Source organism: Lynx canadensis, chromosome A3 (assembly GCF_007474595.2).
Source record: "Lynx canadensis isolate LIC74 chromosome A3, mLynCan4.pri.v2, whole genome shotgun sequence".
Classification (NCBI taxonomy): domain Eukaryota; kingdom Metazoa; phylum Chordata; class Mammalia; order Carnivora; family Felidae; genus Lynx; species Lynx canadensis.
The window spans coordinates 113,644,077-113,666,100 of NC_044305.1; the positions used below are offsets into that span (position 1 = coordinate 113,644,077).

Consider the following 22,024-nt stretch of genomic DNA (forward strand, 5'->3'; position numbering starts at 1 on the left):
CAGATGGTTTAATACAGCTTGCACTAATGGGTTTTGTTCCACTATAGGTAGTTATGGAACCAGCAAACCAACGCTGTGAAAATGACAAAATTTTCGTATTAGTATATACCATCACTTAGCTAAAACAAACAGCCAAACAGGTACCTTATAACGTTCCCCAAAGAAAGTCCTGTACTTGTTTTCTCATTTCTACCTTCCTCTAACCTATCATGTTTATTCATTTCTCTTTTCCATACTGAAAAATCCACTTATGGCTTTCCTTCAGATTTGAAAATTTTTGAGTTTGGTAATAGCCATATTACTGCTAAAGAGTTAAACCCGGGCAACTGACTAAATGTCTCTGGATTTCATTTTTCTCATTTGTCCCTTCCTAGTCTGTATATTGGCAGGGAATGAACAGGAAAACTCAAGTTTCCCTTTCTGAAATTGTATTTACCTCCATGCTATGAAACCAGCACTAAAATGGTACAGATTTTATGATACTGATAAAGGATTTTTTTTTTTTTTTTTTTTTACAGAGAGAGAAAAAAGAGTATGAGCAGGAGAGGGATGGGGGAGGGGGGAGGAAAAGGGGGGAGGGAGGGAGGGAGACAGAGAGAGAATATGAATCTTAAGCAGGCTTAACGCTCAGTGCAGAGCCTGATGTAGGGCTACACCCTATGACCCTGGGATCATGACCTGAGCTAAAGTGAAGAGTCGGATGTATAACCAACTGAGCCACCCAGGCATCCCTGATTGTTCCATTACATTAATGGCAAGTAAGTTAATATTCTCAGTGATGTTTTCTGAAAATAGGAGAATGTCATTTCCCAAAATGGTATCAAGATGAGGTGAGGGTGAGGTACCCTAAAGGAACATTCTACATTCATACTTTTTTTTTTTTAAACCAAATATTGCTAGCAATGAGACAGGATCTCCATCTAGTGGCCAGTAGGGTAACTGCATGCTTACTGAATAGCATAGTTAACCGTGGCTTGAGGAAAAAAAAGATCCTTGTTTACAAGGCAGCTTTCAAAATAACATGGCTATAACAAATAGAATGTTGACAAAGAAAAGTTAAAATGAACACATTCTTTATACAAGGATTTTCCTATCTACCTAACTACTTTCTCTAATGGTTTTTACCATTCCTATGAAAACTGATACTTGAGTTCAAACATGTAATTCACTTATTTGTTTCAATTACCCACCTTCAGCTCTGGCTTCAAATTTACTGTTTTATAATTTTTCCAGCAACTCTCTTGATTACAGACTAAGCTTACTGAATTAAATTCTTTCAAGAAAAATTTAAAAATACATACACAATACTGTTTTGATACATATAGTTGGCCAACAGAGAGGTATATTACTGGGTTAATCTAATGTACAAAAGCAAGTAAGAACACTAATATATTTCTTTATTTTATTAGCATAAAAAGAACTATTATTTAAGCTTCAAATATACATATCTATTTTAAATAACTGAAACCATCCCATAATATCTGAGAAATCTGATCACCAAACCAGACACTTCAAAAATTTTGCCATTCTTTCACTTATAAACAGGCTTCTACTTTTTGTGCCCCACCCATTTTCAGGCCAACAGAGAAAGACCTATATATGAAAAGTGTATAGTAACAAAACTACTATTAGGTTACTAAAAATTCCTCCTGGGGGGAGCCTAGGTGGCTCACTCGGTTAAGCGTCTGACCTCAGCTCAGGTAATAATCTCATGGTTCAAGAGTTCGAGCCCTGCATCAGGCTCTGCACTGCCGGCTCAGAGCCTGGAGCCTGCTTTGGATTCTCTGTCTCCCTCTCCCTCTCCCTCCCCGTGTCTCTCCCCACCCACCCCCCTGCTTGCATACACACGTGTGCGCGTGCTCGCTCGCTCTCTCTCAAAAATAAATAAAACACTAAACATACACATTCATAAGCGTATCCAGTAATTTTTAAATTTAACAAATCAATATAAAAATAACACACTGGATAAATAATACAAAGCCATATTATGCTACAAGTTAAAGTGTTGTTTGAGAATCACTTATTGTAAATATAACAGATGTAGTGACTAAACATAATCAGTACCTATCTCTGGAGAATGGGATCAGTGTCTCAGTTACAGAACTGTTAGAAGGTCAGTAACGGAAAAAAGGGTGTTCTTTTCTCCAAGGAATCAGTATGAACTCTTTATGCTGGTAATGATTTTACAACAGACAGTACTCTCTTTTCACCTGTGATGCAAAGATGTTCACAGCTAAAGTGAAGATCAATTATTATGTGCAATTTCTGTTTATCAGTATGGCTAGCATATTGTTATTCACTTAAAATTTTTGGCCAATTTTTAAACTTCCACCAAAATAAAACAGACTTACAAATAACCTGCTACATAACAAGCCTTCTAATATGAGAACTTTAAGGCATTATTAAAAGACACAAGTGGACTCTGGTATTCATAGCACTCTTTAATAGTCATTAAGAAGAAAAGTTCAGAGATTTCAAAGTATCTAACTTATACATTAGGAGTCAGAAAAGAAGGACAAAAACGAGGTTGTAAAGGGGTAAGAAACCACATTCAATACTTAATGGCAGGCCAATGAAAGTAGGGCATGAACTGCTGTATGTCTTGTCTTGCTCGCCGATTGTTTCCCAACATGTTAACAGAAAGGAAATGTGTACTACTTTACCAGAGTTCTCAAGACAGCCTATTTCATTATGCTTGCTTGTGTTTTTGTATATTATCTGCTAGCGATGCAAGCAAACCATCCCTTGAATATAATGTCTCAAATGAAATTATTAGCACCTCTCCCACAAACACCAACAAATGGCCTCTACTCTGTAAAAAATGTCAGTATTATGAAAGACAAAGCAAAGCTTGGAACGGTTTTTTACCCTATCCCACCACCCAAACTTGCCAATATTCTTTTTTTTTTTTTTAAGTTTATTTATTTATTTTTGAGAGAGCAACAGTGTGTGAGCAGGGGAGGAGCAGAGAGAGGGAGAGAGAATCCTAAGCAGGGCCCATGCTGTCAGCACAGAGCCTAACTGGCTTGAGCTCATGAACCGTGAGATCACAACCTGAGCCAAAATTAAGAGTCTGTTGCTTCACTGGCTGAGCCACCCAGGCATGCCACCAAAAATAATATTCTATAGGCAAGTGACAAAACTGGAAATTGGACTAGGTAATCTGTTCAGATTTTAAAATGCTACTTAAAAACTAACATTTTAAGCAAAATTAATGATTATATAAATAACATATTTACTGATATAATACTAAAGTATTTTTTTCCTGAAAATCAATTCATATTTAGAATATTCTAAATGAGCATACTTTTCTCACAATCTAAAGATCAGAATATATCCCAAACGTGACAGTAATTTTCTCTGATCATTTAAAACATCGTTTAAAAGGTGTATTACCAAATTATCTGATCTACTTAACTAAGTCACTTTATAGCAATTAATTGATCTTAAAGTATTATTCCAAAATCATTTTTGTCACCACATTCAAATATAAATGTACCAATTCCAGTTATACCAATGGACAAGGTACCAGGTTCGAGCACATAATTCTAAAACTAGGGCTAAAACAAAATCATTTTATAGGGAAAAAGTCATAAAGGAAAGATCAAATTCTGATCTGTCACATTAAACTTCTAAAATAGTTCCAAGATACAGCATCTAAGTCTCCGTAATGGCATATGGTTAACAAAATCACGGTTTATTTATTAACATATATACTTACCAGAAAGTGCACCTTACATGAATACATTAATTTAAACAGTAAAAGTAGATAATACTGGATTTCCTTTTTGACCCTGATCCATAAACATAAAAGCTCAGTATTATACAAAGACTGAATTATAGAACAAGATAAATTTTAAAATTTTTGAGAGGATATACATTTTAAAAGTGAAAGGACTAATAATATTTTAATAATGTGGAAAGAGATAAAGAAAAACCTTATCCCACTCTACTCAATTTCTCTACACAACCCAATGTTAAATTTCAGCACCAATATCTAAAATAGTTAAGTGTTTATACCTCTAAATATTTTACTTAATCAAAAAAATACACTGTGTACCTGATACCTACTTTTTAAAAAAGACCAATTTAATGTATCAAACATGTCAATGTAAAAGAAAACTCAATCTAAATAATGTATCATCTCAATATTTTTATGAAGTTTAAGGCAGATTAGAGAACTGTGTTTAGAAGCCCAATAATCTCCATAATGGTAGAAAATAGGGGCAGTTACCCCTTTACAAATACAAGTAGCTTTTCCATCTCCAACTGTGCATTAAAAAGATTTATTCCCATCATTTTCCTCACCTATTCTTCCTTAATAATCTAAGTATATGTGTAAATGTCTATTTTCATAACAATATGATTAAAGAAAGGCATAGATAAGAAGAACAGATACTAAAAGTTCCTGGTGAAAGGGAAGCGATGTTAATTAACTTGTTTTTCTTGGCACTATCTGTAAACAAAACACATCCTTCTATTATTATTTAGGAAAAGAATACATTTCTCAGAAGATACTTTCATAACTACTTATGAAATAAACTAGTTTCAGGGGCGCCTGGGTGGCGCAGTCGGTTAAGCGTCCGACTTCAGCCAGGTCACGATCTCGCGGTCCGTGAGTTCGAGCCCCGCGTCGGGCTCTGGGCTGATGGCTCAGAGCCTGGAGCCTGTTTCCGATTCTGTGTCTCCCTCTCTCTCTGCCCCTCCCCCGTTCATGCTGTGTCTCTCTCTGTCCCAAAAATAAATAAACGTTGAAAAAAAAAAAAAATTTAAAAAAAAGAAATAAACTAGTTTCAATGATCAGCTGCACACTGGCCAAGTAAGTACCCACAGTACTTCTATTAGTGAATTTATGAAATTAGTAGTCTTATTATCAAGTACCTATGGGACTAAAATAATTTATACATGTCTTGAAATTACCATCATCCGAAATTTTACAGTGTTTGAGAAAAACATTAAAATTATTAAAATGCATAGAAGTTCAACCATATTTATATATAATATATAATATTTAGCCCAGAATATTATCAAGAAGCTACTAGCCTTTGCCCATTATTTTCAGTTACACATTATTTGTAAAAAAAAAAAAAAAAAAAAAGTACATTCACAGGTTAAAACAGAGAGATAATGAAAACTTTCATTTTGTGTTTCAGGACAGATGACAACACAGGTAACCCAATTAGAATCTCCAAAAAACAACTAAGTGTTTCCACAATAATTTTTAAGAAATAAATCCGTTAATCTCATGCCTACAGATACTGGGGAAGGATAATACCAAATACTCCAACGGAACCTCATTATTTTAATAGATAATAAAGTAAACAAAGGACTAATGACAATGAGACTTACCTGAATCATTTCGTAGATAAGATGACATAGCTGGGATGAGACAAGACTGACTGAGAAGCTCCAGAAGTACAGAAGGAAGGGCGTTACTGTTCTGTACTCTACTCTCATGAGATGACTGAGCTTCCCCATTTACTGCTCCACTCACGGGATTTATGTAACTTGCAAGAACCTAAAAATAAAAATTAGAGGGTTTAAATTGGATTTTAGCTTCACATACTTTAAAAGCCCGCATTTGGTTAGATATTCAGTCTAAGTACCAAGAGTTTATATTTTCAAGTCAGTCAACGTCTTTGTTTCAAAAACAAGACTTGTTTCCCTCAGATTTTTCAAAAGAGAAGGGTGTGTTGTGTGCAATGTTACACTGTATATAGCTAGACATACAGAAAAAAATCCACCTAACAAGACAAACTTAAAAAAATGAGCAACAATTCTGGTATTATTTATATTACTGAATAGATTCCGTGTACAATTTGACAGTGATCTTAGAATTTTGTACTAGAATGAGCCTATCATTCTAGAATTATAGAAAATAATGCTCAAAAACTTGGCCCATTTTAGTCAATTAGTTGATGCAGGGACTAAAGCTATTATTTAAGCACCTGCCCTTCCCATTGGTGCTGTGGGACTTTCCATACTAGTGCAACTTGCCTGATTCTAGAAGAGTCCTAAAACAATGTGAGGAACGAATAAAAGAATAAATAAATAAATAAACATTTAAATACATATATTTAAAAAAGAGAGTCCAGATACAGCATTTTAGAAGAGAAGATGACTGGAAGAAGGTAGATATGGTATATTTTCCAGTTATTGGATAATTTCGTCCTTGTCACTTTCCTCTCAGTGAAAAAGCTAATTGAGATGGAAGAAATTTAGAGTTACAAGGAGGGAAGAATAAATAATCTTTGTCCAGGGGTATTTAAATGTACTAAGAGCAAGGAGCATAATATATTTTATAACAGTAGCTGAGGATGAGTTGGAAAGTCATCAATACTTAAAAATCAACACAAATATAAAAAAAAATTTAATTATTATCACCGACAATATCAACTTTGTAAATATACCTGCAGAAGACAGGTAACATGTTCCTCTTCCAGCCTCTGTTTAGTTAATGCTTGTTCAACATCCCATCCAGAAGCCGTAGAACCTGTTCCAAAGCCAGTCCCTTTTGCCCAATACAGCTGTTGTTCTTCTGTTGATGTAGGGTTATGAGAGCTCGATACCTGTGGCTTGTAACAAAAAATGAAAATTTCTTACTATTTGATTTTATTTATCCTCACAAATATTTATAAGTATCAACATGAATAATTTAGCTACTATAAGAGAACAGCTGAAGTCTCCTCAAAAAAGTAAACAAAGGATTAATTATGTGACCCAGCACTTTCATTCCTAGGTATATAACCAAAGAAATAAAAACTGACACTCAAACAAATACAGGTCCATGTGTTTTCATAGCAAGACTATTCATGATAGCCAAAAAGCCAAAACAGCACAAATGCCCACCATGAATGCATAGACAACTGTGATATATACATACATTAAAATTATTCAACCATAAGATGTAATGAAGTACTGACATATGCTACTTTGTAAATGAACGTCAAAAACATGCTATGTCCAAGATGACAGACACAAAGGGTAACATACTGTACAATTTTATTCATATGAAATACCCAGAGTAGGTAAATACAGAGAGATGGAACACATGGTAGCTGCCAGGGGTTAAGGGAAGGGGGAAAATACTTATACTTAAGAATACATTATAAAGGGGCACCTGCGTGATTCAGTCAGTTAAGCGTCCGACTTTGGCTCAGGTCACAATCTCATGGTTTGTGAGTTTGAGCCCCGCATCGGGCTCTGTGCTGACAGCTCAGAGCCTGGAGCCTGTTTCAGATTCTGTGTCTCCCTCTCTCTCTGACCCTCCCCTGCTCGTGCATTAAATATTAAAAAAATCTTTTAAACAAAAACATATAAAAAAATTTAAAATATCAGTAAAAGAGGGGGTAAAGACTTATAGTCAATGACACAAAATTAGATAGAGAAAACAGTGAAAGGAATAGGTACATGAGCCAGCTCCCTTAGGATGAATCTAGTTAAAGCATATCTTTAATTCTTTTTTTTTTTTAATTTTTTTTTTCAACATTTATTTATTTTTGGGACAGAGAGAGACAGAGCATGAACGGGGGAGGGGCAGAGAGAGAGGGAGACACCGAATCGGAAACAGGCTCCAGGCTCTGAGCCATCAGCCCAGAGCCCGACGCGGGGCTCGAACTCACGGACCGCGAGATCGTGACCTGGCTGAAGTCGGACGCTCAACCGACTGCGCCACCCAGGCGCCCCTATCTTTAATTCTTTAACTGTGTCATATGTCTTTAATCGCAGTAAGATTCCTCATACTTCTAGAAGGAACAATTTTCAATTTCTTTCTTACTGAGAATGTGATGTGTAGAAAAAATCTTTTGGGAATAGGGGACATACTAAAAAAGTGAATGGTAGAGAGAGAAAAAATGACTTAGAACCACTGGTTTTATTAACATAACCTCAAACTCTGTGAAGGTCAATTCTTCATTATTATTTTTGTGCAATGTAAAATTAATTATATAAGAAGAATCCTCTCTTTAAAGAATTTTCATTAAATATAATACACGATGTACCCTCAAAACATTTGCAAGTATTGGTTTCAAGGGTAATTTAAAAATAATACCAATGCTTTACATTTCTTTTAATGAGGATATTCTAAAGAAAAATATTATATACAATGATACTTTCCAAAAACAGATCTGTAAAACAGTTTTACGGATCTATGACTGCAAACGTCATCTTTCATGTTTTATAAGATAAACTTAAAATAAATCACAATTTCATCACCATATAAAAGTACCTGTAGAATTAACATTATTGATAAACATTTATTTTTTTAAATTTGTAATATAAATAATAACATATGCATGAAAAAAAAAAAGTCAAGTTTAATGAACTCCAAAAACTTATTTAACCAGGCAGGCCAAGAATTACATCACTGCACATAACAAATTGCCCCTATTCTATCTCCTATTTGTGAAACCTTCAATTCCTCCACAAAGTTAATTATAATCCCAATTTTTATACTCAATGCTTCCTTACCCTTCTTTATAATTTTACCACCTAAGCATGAAACTGTAGTCACTCTAATTTCATTTTGTCTAATTTATGAACATTCTATAAATGGAATGATGCTGTATAAATCCCACTTTGTGTGGCACTTTAGTTGCGCTTGTGAAATTCATCACTGCTGTTACGTGTAGTTGGCTGTAGCTGTTTACTTTCATCACCTAATAGTATCCCATTATATAGTAGACTACAATTTGCTTATCTTTTACTGTCTCCACATTATTGTATCCATTCCAGTCATTTGTACTTTTCTGATAAAGAAACAGATCACCTTTCTCCATTTATTGGATATTTAGATACCCCCTCTTATGAAGTGCTCATTCTAGTCTTTCCTCTATTTTCCCATGAGGTTTTCTGCCTTTTCCTTTTGTAATTCTTGAAGCTGTCCAAATATTCTGAATACAAATTCTTTATCAGATACACCCAAATATAGTCTCCCATTCTATGACTTCTGTTTTCACTATCTTAATAGTGTTTCTGATGAAAAATAGTTCTTAATTTTAACATAATTGCTTTTTTCCAATGTTTTTCCCCTTATGGGTTAGTGCTTTTTAAAAATTGTTTTTAAGAAATCTTTAAAAAAAAATTTTTTTTTAACATTTATTTATTTTTGAGAGACAGAGAGAGGCAGAGTATGAGCAAGGGAGGGGCAGAGAGAGAGGGAGACACAGAATTCGAAGCAGGCTGCAGGCTGTGAGATGTCAGCAGAGAGCCCGACGCAGGGCCCGAACTCACAAATCGCAAGATCATGACCTGAGCGGAAGTCGGATGCTCAACCGACTGAGCCACCCAGGCGCCCCAGAAATCTTTGTGTACTCTAAGATCATAAAGGTATGAGCATATTTTTTCCATAAAAGGGTACTATTATATTTTGTATGTGTTACATACATTTATATCTATCATCCAGTCATAATTAATTTTTGCATATAGAGTTCATTAGGGTTTAAAGTTTCATTTTTGTTCCACAAGAATATTTAACTGACCCCGCCATCATTTATTGATAAGATCGTATTTACCCCATCATGTTGTGCAGTTACTATTTTCATTTCAGGTAATCCTACATACAGGGATTTAAGTCTATTGTTTGCTGGGCTTCTATCTATCCTTGTACTAATACCACAGACTAATAACAAATTTTGATACATGATAGCATAAGCCTAATAAATATGTTCTTCTCTGAAACTGCCTTGGCTATTTTTGAGCCTCTGCCTTTCCCCAAAAAATGTTAGAATTGGCTTGTCAGATTCCTCCAAATTAAATCTGGAATGCCATCAAACACAAAGATCAATTTGATAGGAAATAATACTGGGGCACAGTCAGTTATACATCCGACTCTGGATCTCACTCAGGTCATGATCTCACAGTTCATGAGTTCTAGCCTCACATCGGGCTCTGCACTGGTGGCGTAGAGCCTGCTTGGGATTCTGCTCTCCTTCTCTCTGTCCCTCCCCTGCTTGCACTCTCTCTCAAAAAAAAAAAAAAAAAAAAAAAAAGTATCATTGAACTGTTATATTTTCTGTGCCCATGGAAAGAAACAGGGGCACAGACCTCATTTTATTAAAGTCTAGTGTTTCTTTTAAAAAGTTCATGTATGAGTGTAAATGTCTTGCACATATTTTTTCAGATTCATTCACAGATACTTTCTCTTTTTGATGCTATTCTAAAAAATAGATTGAAAAAGCGTATCATAAAAATTAAAAAAAAAAAAAAAAAAGGGGGCGCCTGGGTGGCGCAGTCGGTTAAGCGTCCGACTTCAGCCAGGTCACGATCTCGCGGTCCGTGAGTTCGAGCCCCGCGTCGGGCTCTGGGCTGATGGCTCAGAGCCTGGAGCCTGTTTCCGATTCTGTGTCTCCCTCTCTCTCTGCCCCTCCCCTGTTCATGCTCTGTCTCTCTCTGTCCCGAAAATAAATAAACGTTGAAAAAAAAAAAGAAAAAAAAAAAAAAGAAAAAGCGTATCATATGCTTCTTGCTGGTACACAAAAGTAACTTATTTTTAAATACTGAACCTGGATACTGTATCCTAATTAAATTTACTTATAGCATTAATTATTTTAGAATCTTCTAAAAACATAATCAAATCATCTTGAAATAATCAGGTGGTTTTCTTTCTTCTTTCTTTCTTTTTCCCTTGTTTTACTCTTTAGCTAGAGGCACCAATTCAATAGTATGATTCTAAAGTTTGAGAAAGAAAAGGAAAAGAGATCACAGTATAAATTCAGCATATGCTGGTAAATGGGAAAGCTTCCTTAAGCTTTAAAATCTTTGTTTTTTAAGCAGATAGGTTAACCTATGGTTCCTAAAAGCACCCAATAAAGAAGAAAACACTTAGTTCATAGTTTCTCTTTCAAATATTGTTTAGGAACCAAAAAAGATGTACATGAGTCTCTGAAATATTATTTCAGAAAAAACCCTATTCTGTACTCCATGAATTTAACTTTCTCACAATCGAGGTAAGTAAAACTCAACCTACCTCTGCTTGATTGAGACTAGAGTTTGGAACTCGCGGGGCATGGTGGCTCAGGGCAGAGAGGCAGACAAGGATGAGGTGTAGTGCTCCAATTTCCAATGCCATCCGCCTCAGAAGCACACCATCATCAGTGGTCAAGGGTGTGGTGCTAAACAAGCTACGAAGGACATGGAAAGGAAGAGTTGGAAGCACATTGGCTGATGGAGATTGCAGAATATGACCTATATTAAAAAAAGAGAACTCGAAATTAAAAATATTTAAGAACACAATAAGGAACAATATTCAGGGTCACAAATTAATAGTGACAATGTAACAGAAAATTATGTCATTAAATTTATTAAAAAGCAATCCAAAGACCACAGAGTATCTTAAAATTTAGTAAGTGTCTAGAAAAACTCTTTAAGACATCATGAATGTAAACAAATAAAAGCTGAAATATATTCATAGAATAATCATTATTGACTATGTCAAGACTATTATAAGTCAGAACTAAAACCTAACAACTAAAATAGAAGCATGTTCCTTACAACAGTATAAAAGTAACCTGATTGCCCTGGGAGTAGTTTTAACCATGAATAGATAATGAAAGAGCAAAACTATTTTATTTGGTGTGTACATAATATAGTTTTCTACTATGTCTAGCTAGAATGTTAAATGCAAAAAAAAAAAAAAAAGAAGAAACCAAAAGAAAACAAAAACCACATATGAATGGTGGAAGAGAACCACTTCAGAAATGGGTATCAAAATTATACTTTTTAAAAAGTATGTATGTATGTTCACGAAAAAACAAATTTGAAATGGCGTAAAGGTAATTATCTGTTTAGGGTTACACCTACCATGTTGTAATAGACTACCCAAATACAATGGTTCTTACCTCTCTATCTACTTAAATTAAAAAATCAGATCAAATAGGGGCACCTGGGTGACTCAGTCACTAAGCATCTGACTTCAGCTCAGTTCAGGATCTCACGGTGTTGTGAGTTTGAGCCCCCCATCAGGCTTGCTCCTGTCAGTATAGAGCCCACTTTGGATCCTCTGTCCCCCTCTCTGCCCCTCCCCCACTCGTCCGTAGGTGCGCATGTACGCGTGCCCTCCCTCTCAAAGAAATAAACATTAAAAAAAAATCAGTTCAAATAATTAAAAATTCCTGATCTACTGAAATAGGTATATACAATTTATATATGAAACTAAACAGGTAGGACTACACAGTATGTAGAAGCTGTAATTTAATATGTTACTACAAAAATATTTAAAACAATATCACCATTTTCAAAGATTTATTCATTCATTCATTCAGACAGAAAGGGGGGAGACAGAGAAGATCCCAAGCAGGATCTGCACTGTCAGCAGAGCCTGACACAGAGCTCGAACCCATAGGCTGTGAGATCATGACCTGAGCCAAAATCAAGAGTCAGACACTTCACTAACTGAGCCACCCAGATGCCCCAATAATATCACCATTTTTGAAGAATTCCATCAAATATGAAAATACATAGAGAAATAGGTGCTTTATTTGGTAAAGTATGTACTTTTAATATTCAATAGTTTGAAATTCATACGTTTTTATTAAATATATTTTGTGGTGAGGATTTAATATTCTAAGTGGTATGTAACAGAATTCACCTCCTATCAAAAACATATGATTTTATTTAATTTTTTCAATATATGAAATTGTCATTGGTTTCTATACAACACCCAGTGCTCATCCCAAAAGGTGCCCTCCTCAATACCCATCACCCACCCTCCCCTCCCTCCCACCCCCCATCAACCCTCACTTTGTTCTCAGTTTTTAACAGTCTCTTATGCTTTGGCTCTCTCCCACTCTAACCTCTTTTTTTTTTTTTTTTTTTCCTTCCCTTCTCCCATGGGTTTCTGTTAAGTTTCTCAGGATCCACATAAGAGTGAAACCATATGGTATCTGTCTTTCTCTGTATGGCTTATTTCACTTAGCATCACACTCTCCAGTTCCATCCACGTTGCTACAAAGGGCCATATTTCATTCTTTCTCATTGCCATGTAGTATTCCATTGTGTATATAAACCACAACTTCTTTATCCATTCATCAGTTTTTGGACATTTAGGCTCTTTCCATAATTGGGCTATTGTTGAGAGTGCTGCTATAAACATTGGGGTACAAGTGCCCCTATGCATCAGTACTCCTGTATCCCTTGGGGAAATTCCTAGCAGTGCTATTGCTGGGTCATAGGGTAGGTCTATTTTTAATTTTCTGAGGAACCTCCACACTGTTTTCCAGAGTGGCTGCACCAGTTTGCATTCCCACCAACAGTGCAAGAGGGTTCCCGTTTCTCCACATGCTCTCCAGCATCTATAGTCTCCTGATTTGTTCATTTTGGCCACTCTGCAAAACCATATGATTTTAAAATAAAGAACAATTAGGGGCGCCTGGGTGGCTCAGTCAGTTAAGCAGCTGACTTCGCCTCAGATCATGATCTCACAGTTCAGGAGTTCCAGCCCTGCTCCGGCTCTGTGCTGACAGCTCAGAGCCTGGAGCCTGCTTCAGATTCCTCTCTCCCTTGCACTCTGTCTCTCTCTCAAAAACAATACATCAAAAAAAAGTTTTTAAATAAAGAACAATTATTAATTTCCAAATGGAATGGTCATTAACTGAAGAATCACAGGTAAACCAATAGAAAATCTACTTGCTAGGCTATCCTACATTATGACTTTTCTTTAATGTTTCCTTATATTAAATAAAACTGTCGGCCCAATGGAAACAATCACCATAGCTTTCTATTATTATTTTGTAATATTATATTACAAGATAATTGTCATGTAATGTCATTTTCCACATTCTTTTCACTTTAGTCTAAATATTGCTTCCAGATTCACTTTCTTAAAAAAGATCATCATATCATAACTTGGTTCATATATTTTAATAAATCTTCATTACTATTTAGAATAAAATCTGAAGTTTAAAAAAAAATTTTTTTATGTTTATTTGAGACAGAGAGAGAGAGAGAGAGAGAGAGGGAGAGAGAGAGAGAGAGAGAGAGAGAGACTGTGAGTGGGCAAGGGTCAGACAGAGAGGGAGGAGATACAAAATCCAAAGCAGGCTCCCAGCTCTCTGAGCTGTCAGAACAGAGCCTGATGCAGGGCTTGAATCCATTAACTCCAAGATCATGATCTGAGCTGAAGTAGGACGCTTAACCAACTGAGCCACCCAGGCGCCCTAAAACCTGAAGTTCTTACTAAGACTTTCCATGATCTGCTATCAATAATAATAGCTTTTTTTTTTTAATTTTTTTTTTCAACGTTTATTTATTTTTGGGACAGAGAGAGACAGAGCATGAACGGGGGAGGAGCAGAGAGAGAGGGAGACACAGAATTGGAAACAGGCTCCAGGCTCTGAGCCATCAGCCCAGAGCCTGACGCGGGGCTCGAACTCACGGACCACGAGATCGTGACCTGGCTGAAGTCGGACGCTTAACCGACTGCGCCACCCAGGCGCCCCAATAATAATAGCTTTTAAAATGAGCACTCAGTGTTGTTTCTTATGTAAATTTTCATCAGCCAACTTATCGTCTCTCATATGATCTGGGCACACAAACACTGCTCAAATCATCTTTCTAGCTCATTTCAGCCTAAATAGATGTTATCCTTCAACACCCTACTAAAAACTAACATACCACTTTTTCACATAGCTGGGTAGTAAGGAAACAGTCTCATACCTGTGAGCCTTCACAAGATTGTGCTTGCAAGGCATTTGTAACTTAAGTCTACACTTACATATACTGCTTGTTGCTATTACTGGAAAACAGGAGAACATTAGCTACGTGAGGACAGGGTCTAAATATCTGCTTCATCTTTAAATGCCTCCAATGATGCCCAGCAGTTTGTAAACAGTGAATACATTTTGAATGAATAAAGAAATGAAAATAAAGACTCTTTAGGACTTACTATGTGTATCATTAGAATGAAACTACCGACAATAAATCTAGTAGCAGGCACTGATCTGAGTAACTTTTATGCACTCCAGAATTAATAATTCTAAACACTTACTTCCTTCTCCATCATCTGTCACTCCCAATACCAGTCGAAGAAGGCACTGGGCATGTTTTCTCTCTTTCAGTAGCACTTCAGCATAGCCCGGAAGACGAAGAAATAATCCAAAAGCGGCCAAAGAATGGGCAGGTATGGGAGACATGGTCTGTACTGCTGACTTGATAGGTGGAGGTTCAGCTGCAATGGTTTCTGGTGCTTCATAAACTAATTCCCCCCGATTGTTCAATGGTCACCCATTCGAACTGATCGCTATCTTTTGGTTTTTCCTGAGTGGTAGAAGTTACAACTGGAGCACTTACCTAAAGAAAAAAGAAATTTTTTGTCTGGCCATTTGTGTGTTTCAACATCAGGTTCAAATTAAAGACCTGACTTTAAATGATCTCTATAAAATACAGAAATAAATATAGGAATAAAAGGATCAATAATGGGGCCTGTTTTTACAAAGTTTCCAAAAATCAGGAATTAAGCGATGTCATGAGTATGGTGGGATCTGCCAAATATCTTTACTTTAAAGTTAGATACATACATACATACATTTATTTATAAATAAAGTTACTATTTTATCTTTTGTAATTAGTCAAGAGTATGTAGACAGAGTCCTTTGAGGCTATATAAATATCTTGTTTCTTTCTCACCAAACTTCGAATAATCAGCATTTTTAAAATTCTTGCCTGAAATAATAATTACTATAGTGGTTGCTAATGGTGGCTTTCTATCATTCCTTCTACATTTATTAGTCAGCCAGAACTGTGAGTAAAAACGTTCCCATCTTCTCCACCTATTTAACTCATTCAATTGTTAATCTACCTCAGAATGGAACTAGGTCTTTGCAGATGCAATCAAGTTAAGATGACATCATACTGGATCAGAGTGGACCCTAATCAATGACAAGTGTCCTTATGAGGAGACAGAGACACAGAGACACACAGATAGACACAAGAAAGATGGCCAAGTGAAAATGTAGGCAGAAATTGGAGTAATGCAGCCACAAGCCAAACAAATCCCAAGGGCCAGCAAGCAGCAGAGCCTAAGAAGAGACAAGGATGGTTCTTCCCCAGAGGCCTGCACAGGGACCATGGGTCTGGGGACAACTTAATTTCAGACTTACAGCTTCTTACAACATCAAAGAATAAATTTCAGTTGTTTTAGGCCATCCAGCTGATGGTACTTGTTACAGCAGCTCCAGGAAACTAATATATACTCAGTACATGAAATTAGAGAATAATTCCCCTACTTCATTCAGTAAATATCCAGTGCTTTGTATTTACAACTTTCTATGTGCCACACTCCCCCTTATTAACAGAGGAGCACTGAAAGCACATCAATAAGCTCATCACTAACAGCAACATTAATTAACAGTAAAGAGGTTAAAGCAGTTATGTTTTTAAAACTACCTGAAATGGAAATGGTACCTAAAACAGGAAAAAAGTTAAGCAGTATTTGGGTAGCAGTATACACTACTGCCTTACTCTCCCATTTCCAGTAACATCTATAATTAATATCAAGCCTCAAGAAGCACAGAAATAAAAATATTACATCATGATGACCATAAAATCAAGGAAAATGCTGCAGTGTAATGAGTCTCGCAAATGTACTTGGTCTTCAGCATTTCTTCGGTACCAACAAATTCTCAGAAAGCTCTCTGTACAGACTGACCTGTGAAAGATTTATAGGATGCTCGAAGACTGTAAGGGAAAGGGTACTCCCCAAAAGTTACACAAGTAAGTATTTTTAAAAAGCAAAAAAGAACAAAGGGCTTTGCCATGGAATTATATATTCAGTTAGGAATTTATCTTACTTGTTGAATTACTTCTGGATATAGCATCGGTAGTCGTTCTGCAATAAGAGCCAGTCCACCCATTCCTGCAAAACTTGTAATGGTGACTGGATGGGACAGGTTTCAAGTAAAGATTCATCCAATACTCCATCCATACATTCATCACTTGGAGTGAGAGCCTCATCTTCTGGACAGCTACCAAGTAAGTCTCCATGATCTAGAAAGTAAATTACAAATAACAGGTAAAAAAAGGTCTGTTTTTATAATAATTTTTCGTGTACAAGGATATTATTGTCACCTCTCTACTCAACAAAACAGCATCAGTATGTTACTCAGAAAGAGCTTTAAGGCTGGATACTACAATAATCTTTAAATGACTTCTGACGCTGCCTCTTAATAGTCCTGCTACTCAAAGCAGGATCACTGGAAAGTGAACATTGGCATCATCTAGTAAAAGCTTTTGAAATATAGACTTTCAGGTCCCACCCTGGACCTACTGAGTAAGAATATGCATTTTAACAATGTTCTGTAGGTAACTTATAATCAATCATACTGAAGTTTGAGAAGCACTGTCCTTTAGGGCATATTATAAGACATATTCTATGTAAAAATAAGTCAGTTTGCAGACATTCAAAGCAAATACTAATATATGTACATCATGTTCTGAAGTATCCCATTAAGAAAAACTGAATACTAACAGACTTCCCATAATGAAAACTAAAGTTATACCATATTGGTTAACTCTGAATCACTCACAAAGGAAAACCAAAAGATTAGTATGTTTACAAATGATTAGATTGTATAAATACTAAAAACCCAACCACATAAAAACAAATAATCTTGCTGAAAACTAAGCAAAGGCAATATTCTAAGATTTACTAAAGAATGCAAAATGCTAGAGGCACCTAGGTGACTCAGTAGGTCATGATCTCATGGTTCGTGGGTTCAAGCTCCGTGTTGTTAGGACAGAGCCTGCTTGGGATTCTTTCTTTCCCTCTCTGCCCACTCCCCACCCCACTGGTGCTCACTCGCTCTCTCGCTCTCCAAATAAATAAACTCCAAAAAAAATGCTTAAAAAAAAAAAAAAAGAATGCAAGAGGCAAATAATAAATCAAAGCATATGTGCTCATAAAGTGATGCTGTAAGAAAAATTAAGATTAATTTCAGTGAAAACAATAGCAATTTACTATGTTTACAATCAAGTCAGTCATAAAGAACAAGACCTCATTAACTTGACAGAATAAAAACAAAGGTAAATGAAGTCATGAGCTACAGAAATCCCTACTTCTCAGATCACAGACTGTAAGGGATCATCATATACATACCTTTTTCAGGATGTAACCTTTTAAAAGAATCTGTTTTTGACAGACTTGGGTCTGTGATAACTCTAGATCCCAATTTAACAGTCAGATCTATTGAGCGGTAACCTTGAGGAAGTTTTCGGTCATACAGGAGAGTTAAAAGTTGGGCAAGCGTCATTTCAGCTGGCAATGGCTGGCCTAAAAATGACATAACTAAGTTAAACCTGGAATCCAAGAGGGAAATATTTACTTGGTTTGATTAAGTCAATTAGTTACTTTTTTACTGAACTATAGTACAGCGTCTGATTCTGACACCAGTTTAAAAACAATTTGAAATTAGCACATGGAACGTTTACAGAAATCTATTTCTGACACATATGTCAGAAATTCTGACACAGAACAATCATGTCTGTAGAAAGTGTTAGTCACTAACCAATCCCACCAAGATCTCATGAGATACAGCAAGATACAAAGAAACAAACATTCCTAGCCATCAGGGGTTGGCAAAATCTTCTTCCTGAAGGACCAGATGATAATATTTTAATCTATGAAGACCATACAGTCTCTGCTGCAACCACTACCGCTACCACTGTGGCATGAAAACAGCTATGGGCAACGCACAAATAAATGGGCACAGCTGTTATTTCGATAAAACTTTTTATATCCAGTCTACTGGCCATAGTTTGTTGATCTCTGCAATAAATCAGTAACATAAAGGTAAGAAGGAAAATATGGCTAAGAAGGAATAGTTGGCAATTGGATTTTAAGAATAAAGCACAAAAATGGAGACAAATTGGGTATCACCTTGACCAAGAGAAAGTATACTGGTCAAAGATTATGTTTTAGCTAGAGAGAAAATACTGCTTAACTCTCAGTGGTACATCAATGACTTCTACTACCATAACGACTTCTTCAAAATCTGCCTCACGCTCCTTCCTATATAACTTTTTATGACCTCTTTAAAACATTAGTTTTACTGATATTATAGCACACTGACAGCAAAATTTAAGACGACAGTAAAGTATAAATATGCAACATTATAATGTTAAAAAGAGCATGTAAAGGTTACCTCTTCTTTTCTTCTCATTTTTCTTAGAGGGAGCTGTATGGACAAAGTCTCACTAACTCATGTACCTCATCAAGAGCTCTTGATTAAACAGGAGTCTGAGTGTGGTGATTACATGTCTTTATAATTTTTTGTATTTTTCAATATTGTGAACATTACCTGCCAAGAGTTTGTGGAACAGGTGAAACACTGGGACAGTAATTATTTTGTTGGCAGCCTCTGCTCCTGAAGAAGCACTTCCTATTTTATCAGGAATTGTCCTCCCTCTCCTGGATGGTGGACGTGGTGGTGTAGCTGACACAGCCCGTTTGGATTGGGATTTCAGCCCTAAAACAATCAGGAAGACTCTATCTCAGTCAACACACAATGAAATAAAAAGAGTATTTCTACAATATTTTTAAATAGCATCACATTCCTAACTAATGCCAAAAGGGAGAAATGTTTCTTCTGATTTTATATCTGATCTCCAATTCTATTTGTCCTCATGACATACCATGAATTTTGGCTTCATGTTCGTAACTATTCTCCAAGAAAGTAAAAAAATAACGCTAAATTCTGTTGTTCTATTTCTCTGGAGATAGAAATAAAATCCATCATCTCCTATTTGAGGAGTAAAGTAATACAGACTAAGCCTTATCTTTTGAACTAAAATCACTTCATTTATAAGAAAATATCCTCCAAATTACCAGTTGTCTTGGTCATTTTGTCTTCCTCAATTACCTGATAGTACAATTCTCTTGTGTACTGTCAAGCTTAAATGGAGAATCTATAGGATTCACACATGTTCAGTATCTGATGAATACAGTAAGCTTTGGACATTAATAGATTTCAGGTGTAATGTTTTTACATCCAGTATTATGACATCATTTTAAGTCAGCTTTTTGCATTAACACCTTTTATTACATGAAGTTCCTAGAGTATATATTATTATATTTTATATAAAATCCAAACAAAATCAAGATTATAAAAAACAGAAAGCATACCTGAAGCAACAACAACACTGTAATTGTCCTGAAATCCATTTTCTGCCTTAACTTTTTCTTTCTCTTCATGGTTTTTCTTTTCTTTGTCATCTTTCTGTTCACTAATTAGTTTAGCAGTGATACTTGGTGTATCTGTAAGAAAATATACCTAAAATACACTGCTTTTCAAATCATTAAGAAGGAAGCTAACCATTTTAGACAAGGATTAAACAAGATTTATCATTAATATGAAGGCAATGTAAATGATTTAGGAAAAACTGATGAGGTAAAGCCTGATATTCAATCCTTGCTGATACCAATGAAAGGGAATCACCACTGTTCATAAGCAGGACACTTAAATTATTATCTCTAGAAAATATTACATACAATAGTATTGCCTCTTGAGGCAATGAAAAACACTACCATTAAATTCTTTTATTGTAGGCCACAGTTCAGTGTATTTGCAACAAACATGTAATTTGGTCCTCACAACATGCATATTAAGAAAGAATATTATTTTCAAAATAAGGAAACAGCCTGTAGCAAGGCTATGATACAACTTGTAAATGACAAATACACAATTCGAGCTGAGGGCTCATCCTAAAGCATTATGGTAGATTTCTTATTCTACAAATGGGAATAGAAAGGAACAAGTTTCAATAATGAAGATTTGTTTTGCTATTTTTAGTTAGGAAGCTTAGCTACTTTAAGAACGAATATTAAGCACTTTACTAAACTCTCAATATTTTCTTTCATTACTCTGGAATACGGCATGCTATTAAACATCAAGAAATGAATAACTAAAATGATCTGATTTGGCCATTAAGAAATCCAAAACCTGGATGAACTTAGGAGTGACTTCACCAGTGTGGATAAGTTATACAGATTCTCTTTGCACTTTTCTAACTCACACAATTGTGATCTAATGCTTTTTTAATGTTAAAAAGGTGAAACAATTAAAATGATAAAATAGTACGTTTTCATTATCTCCTACGTTGTGCTTTCTTTGAACGTCTGAAAAATACCCCTGTGATGTCAATTTCTGAAGTTCCTTCCTAACCACAGTCTGCCTTTAGAGTTTCCGTTTCTTGTGTGAAATTTGAAAATTCTGTAAATACCATAAAATACATAATGAAAAAATACATTTACTTTATTACAAAGGCAAAAACAGTTAGAAAGCCTAAATAAAATACTTTAAAAAAATCACAAAATTAATTCAACGCATAATCAGGAAAACCAGTAAAGATCATTAGGTGATAAGAACTTACATAGTGTCATACCAATAAATGTCAAATACTAAAAGGTATCAGTAAAAAACATTCTTCTCAATAGTCTGTTTAAAATTGTTCTAGGGGCAGGGCACCTGGGTGGCTCAGTTGGTTGAGCATCCGACTTCGGCTCAGGTCATGATCTCACAGTCCGTGAGTCAAGCCCCGCGTCGGGCTCTGTGCTGACAGCTCGGAGCCTGAGGCCTGCTTCAGATTTTGTGTCTCCCTCTCTCTCTGCCCCTCCCCTGCTCATGCTTTGTCTCTCTCTGTCTCAAAAGTAAACAAAACATTTAAAAAAATATATTAAAATTGTTCTAGGGGCACTTGGGTGGCTCAGTTGGTTAATGGTCCAACTCTTGACTTCAGCTCAGGTCACAATCTCATGGTTTGAGAGATAGAGCCCCATGTCAGGCTCTGTACTGAGAGCATGGAGCTTGCTTGGGATTCTCTCTCTGCCTCTCCCCCACTTGTGCACATGCGCCCTCTGTCTCAATAAATAAATAAACATGAAAAAAAAATTTTCATGTTTATGAACTGACTGGTGGTTCAGTCAGTTAAGCGTCTGACTTCCGCTCAGGTCATAATCTCGTGGCTTGTGAGTTCAAGCCCCACGTTGGGTTCTGTGCTGAGAGGTCAGAGCCTGGACACCTACTTTAGATTCTGT

At 35.9% G+C, this 22,024-nt stretch overlaps 1 protein-coding gene across 1 annotated transcript in view; it reads right to left on the minus strand.

Moving 5' to 3' along the window:
• The window catches only part of BIRC6 (baculoviral IAP repeat containing 6), a 226,416-nt gene that overhangs the window by 55,615 nt on the left and 148,777 nt on the right, over window positions 1–22,024 (minus strand). Inside the window, 10 exon segments of the mRNA XM_032592785.1 lie at window positions 5,350–5,518; window positions 6,411–6,575; window positions 10,967–11,184; window positions 14,984–15,200; window positions 15,202–15,285; window positions 16,785–16,858; window positions 16,861–16,980; window positions 18,089–18,262; window positions 19,290–19,457; window positions 20,114–20,245. Of these exon segments, the coding sequence (XP_032448676.1) occupies window positions 5,350–5,518; window positions 6,411–6,575; window positions 10,967–11,184; window positions 14,984–15,200; window positions 15,202–15,285; window positions 16,785–16,858; window positions 16,861–16,980; window positions 18,089–18,262; window positions 19,290–19,457; window positions 20,114–20,245 (1,521 nt within the window).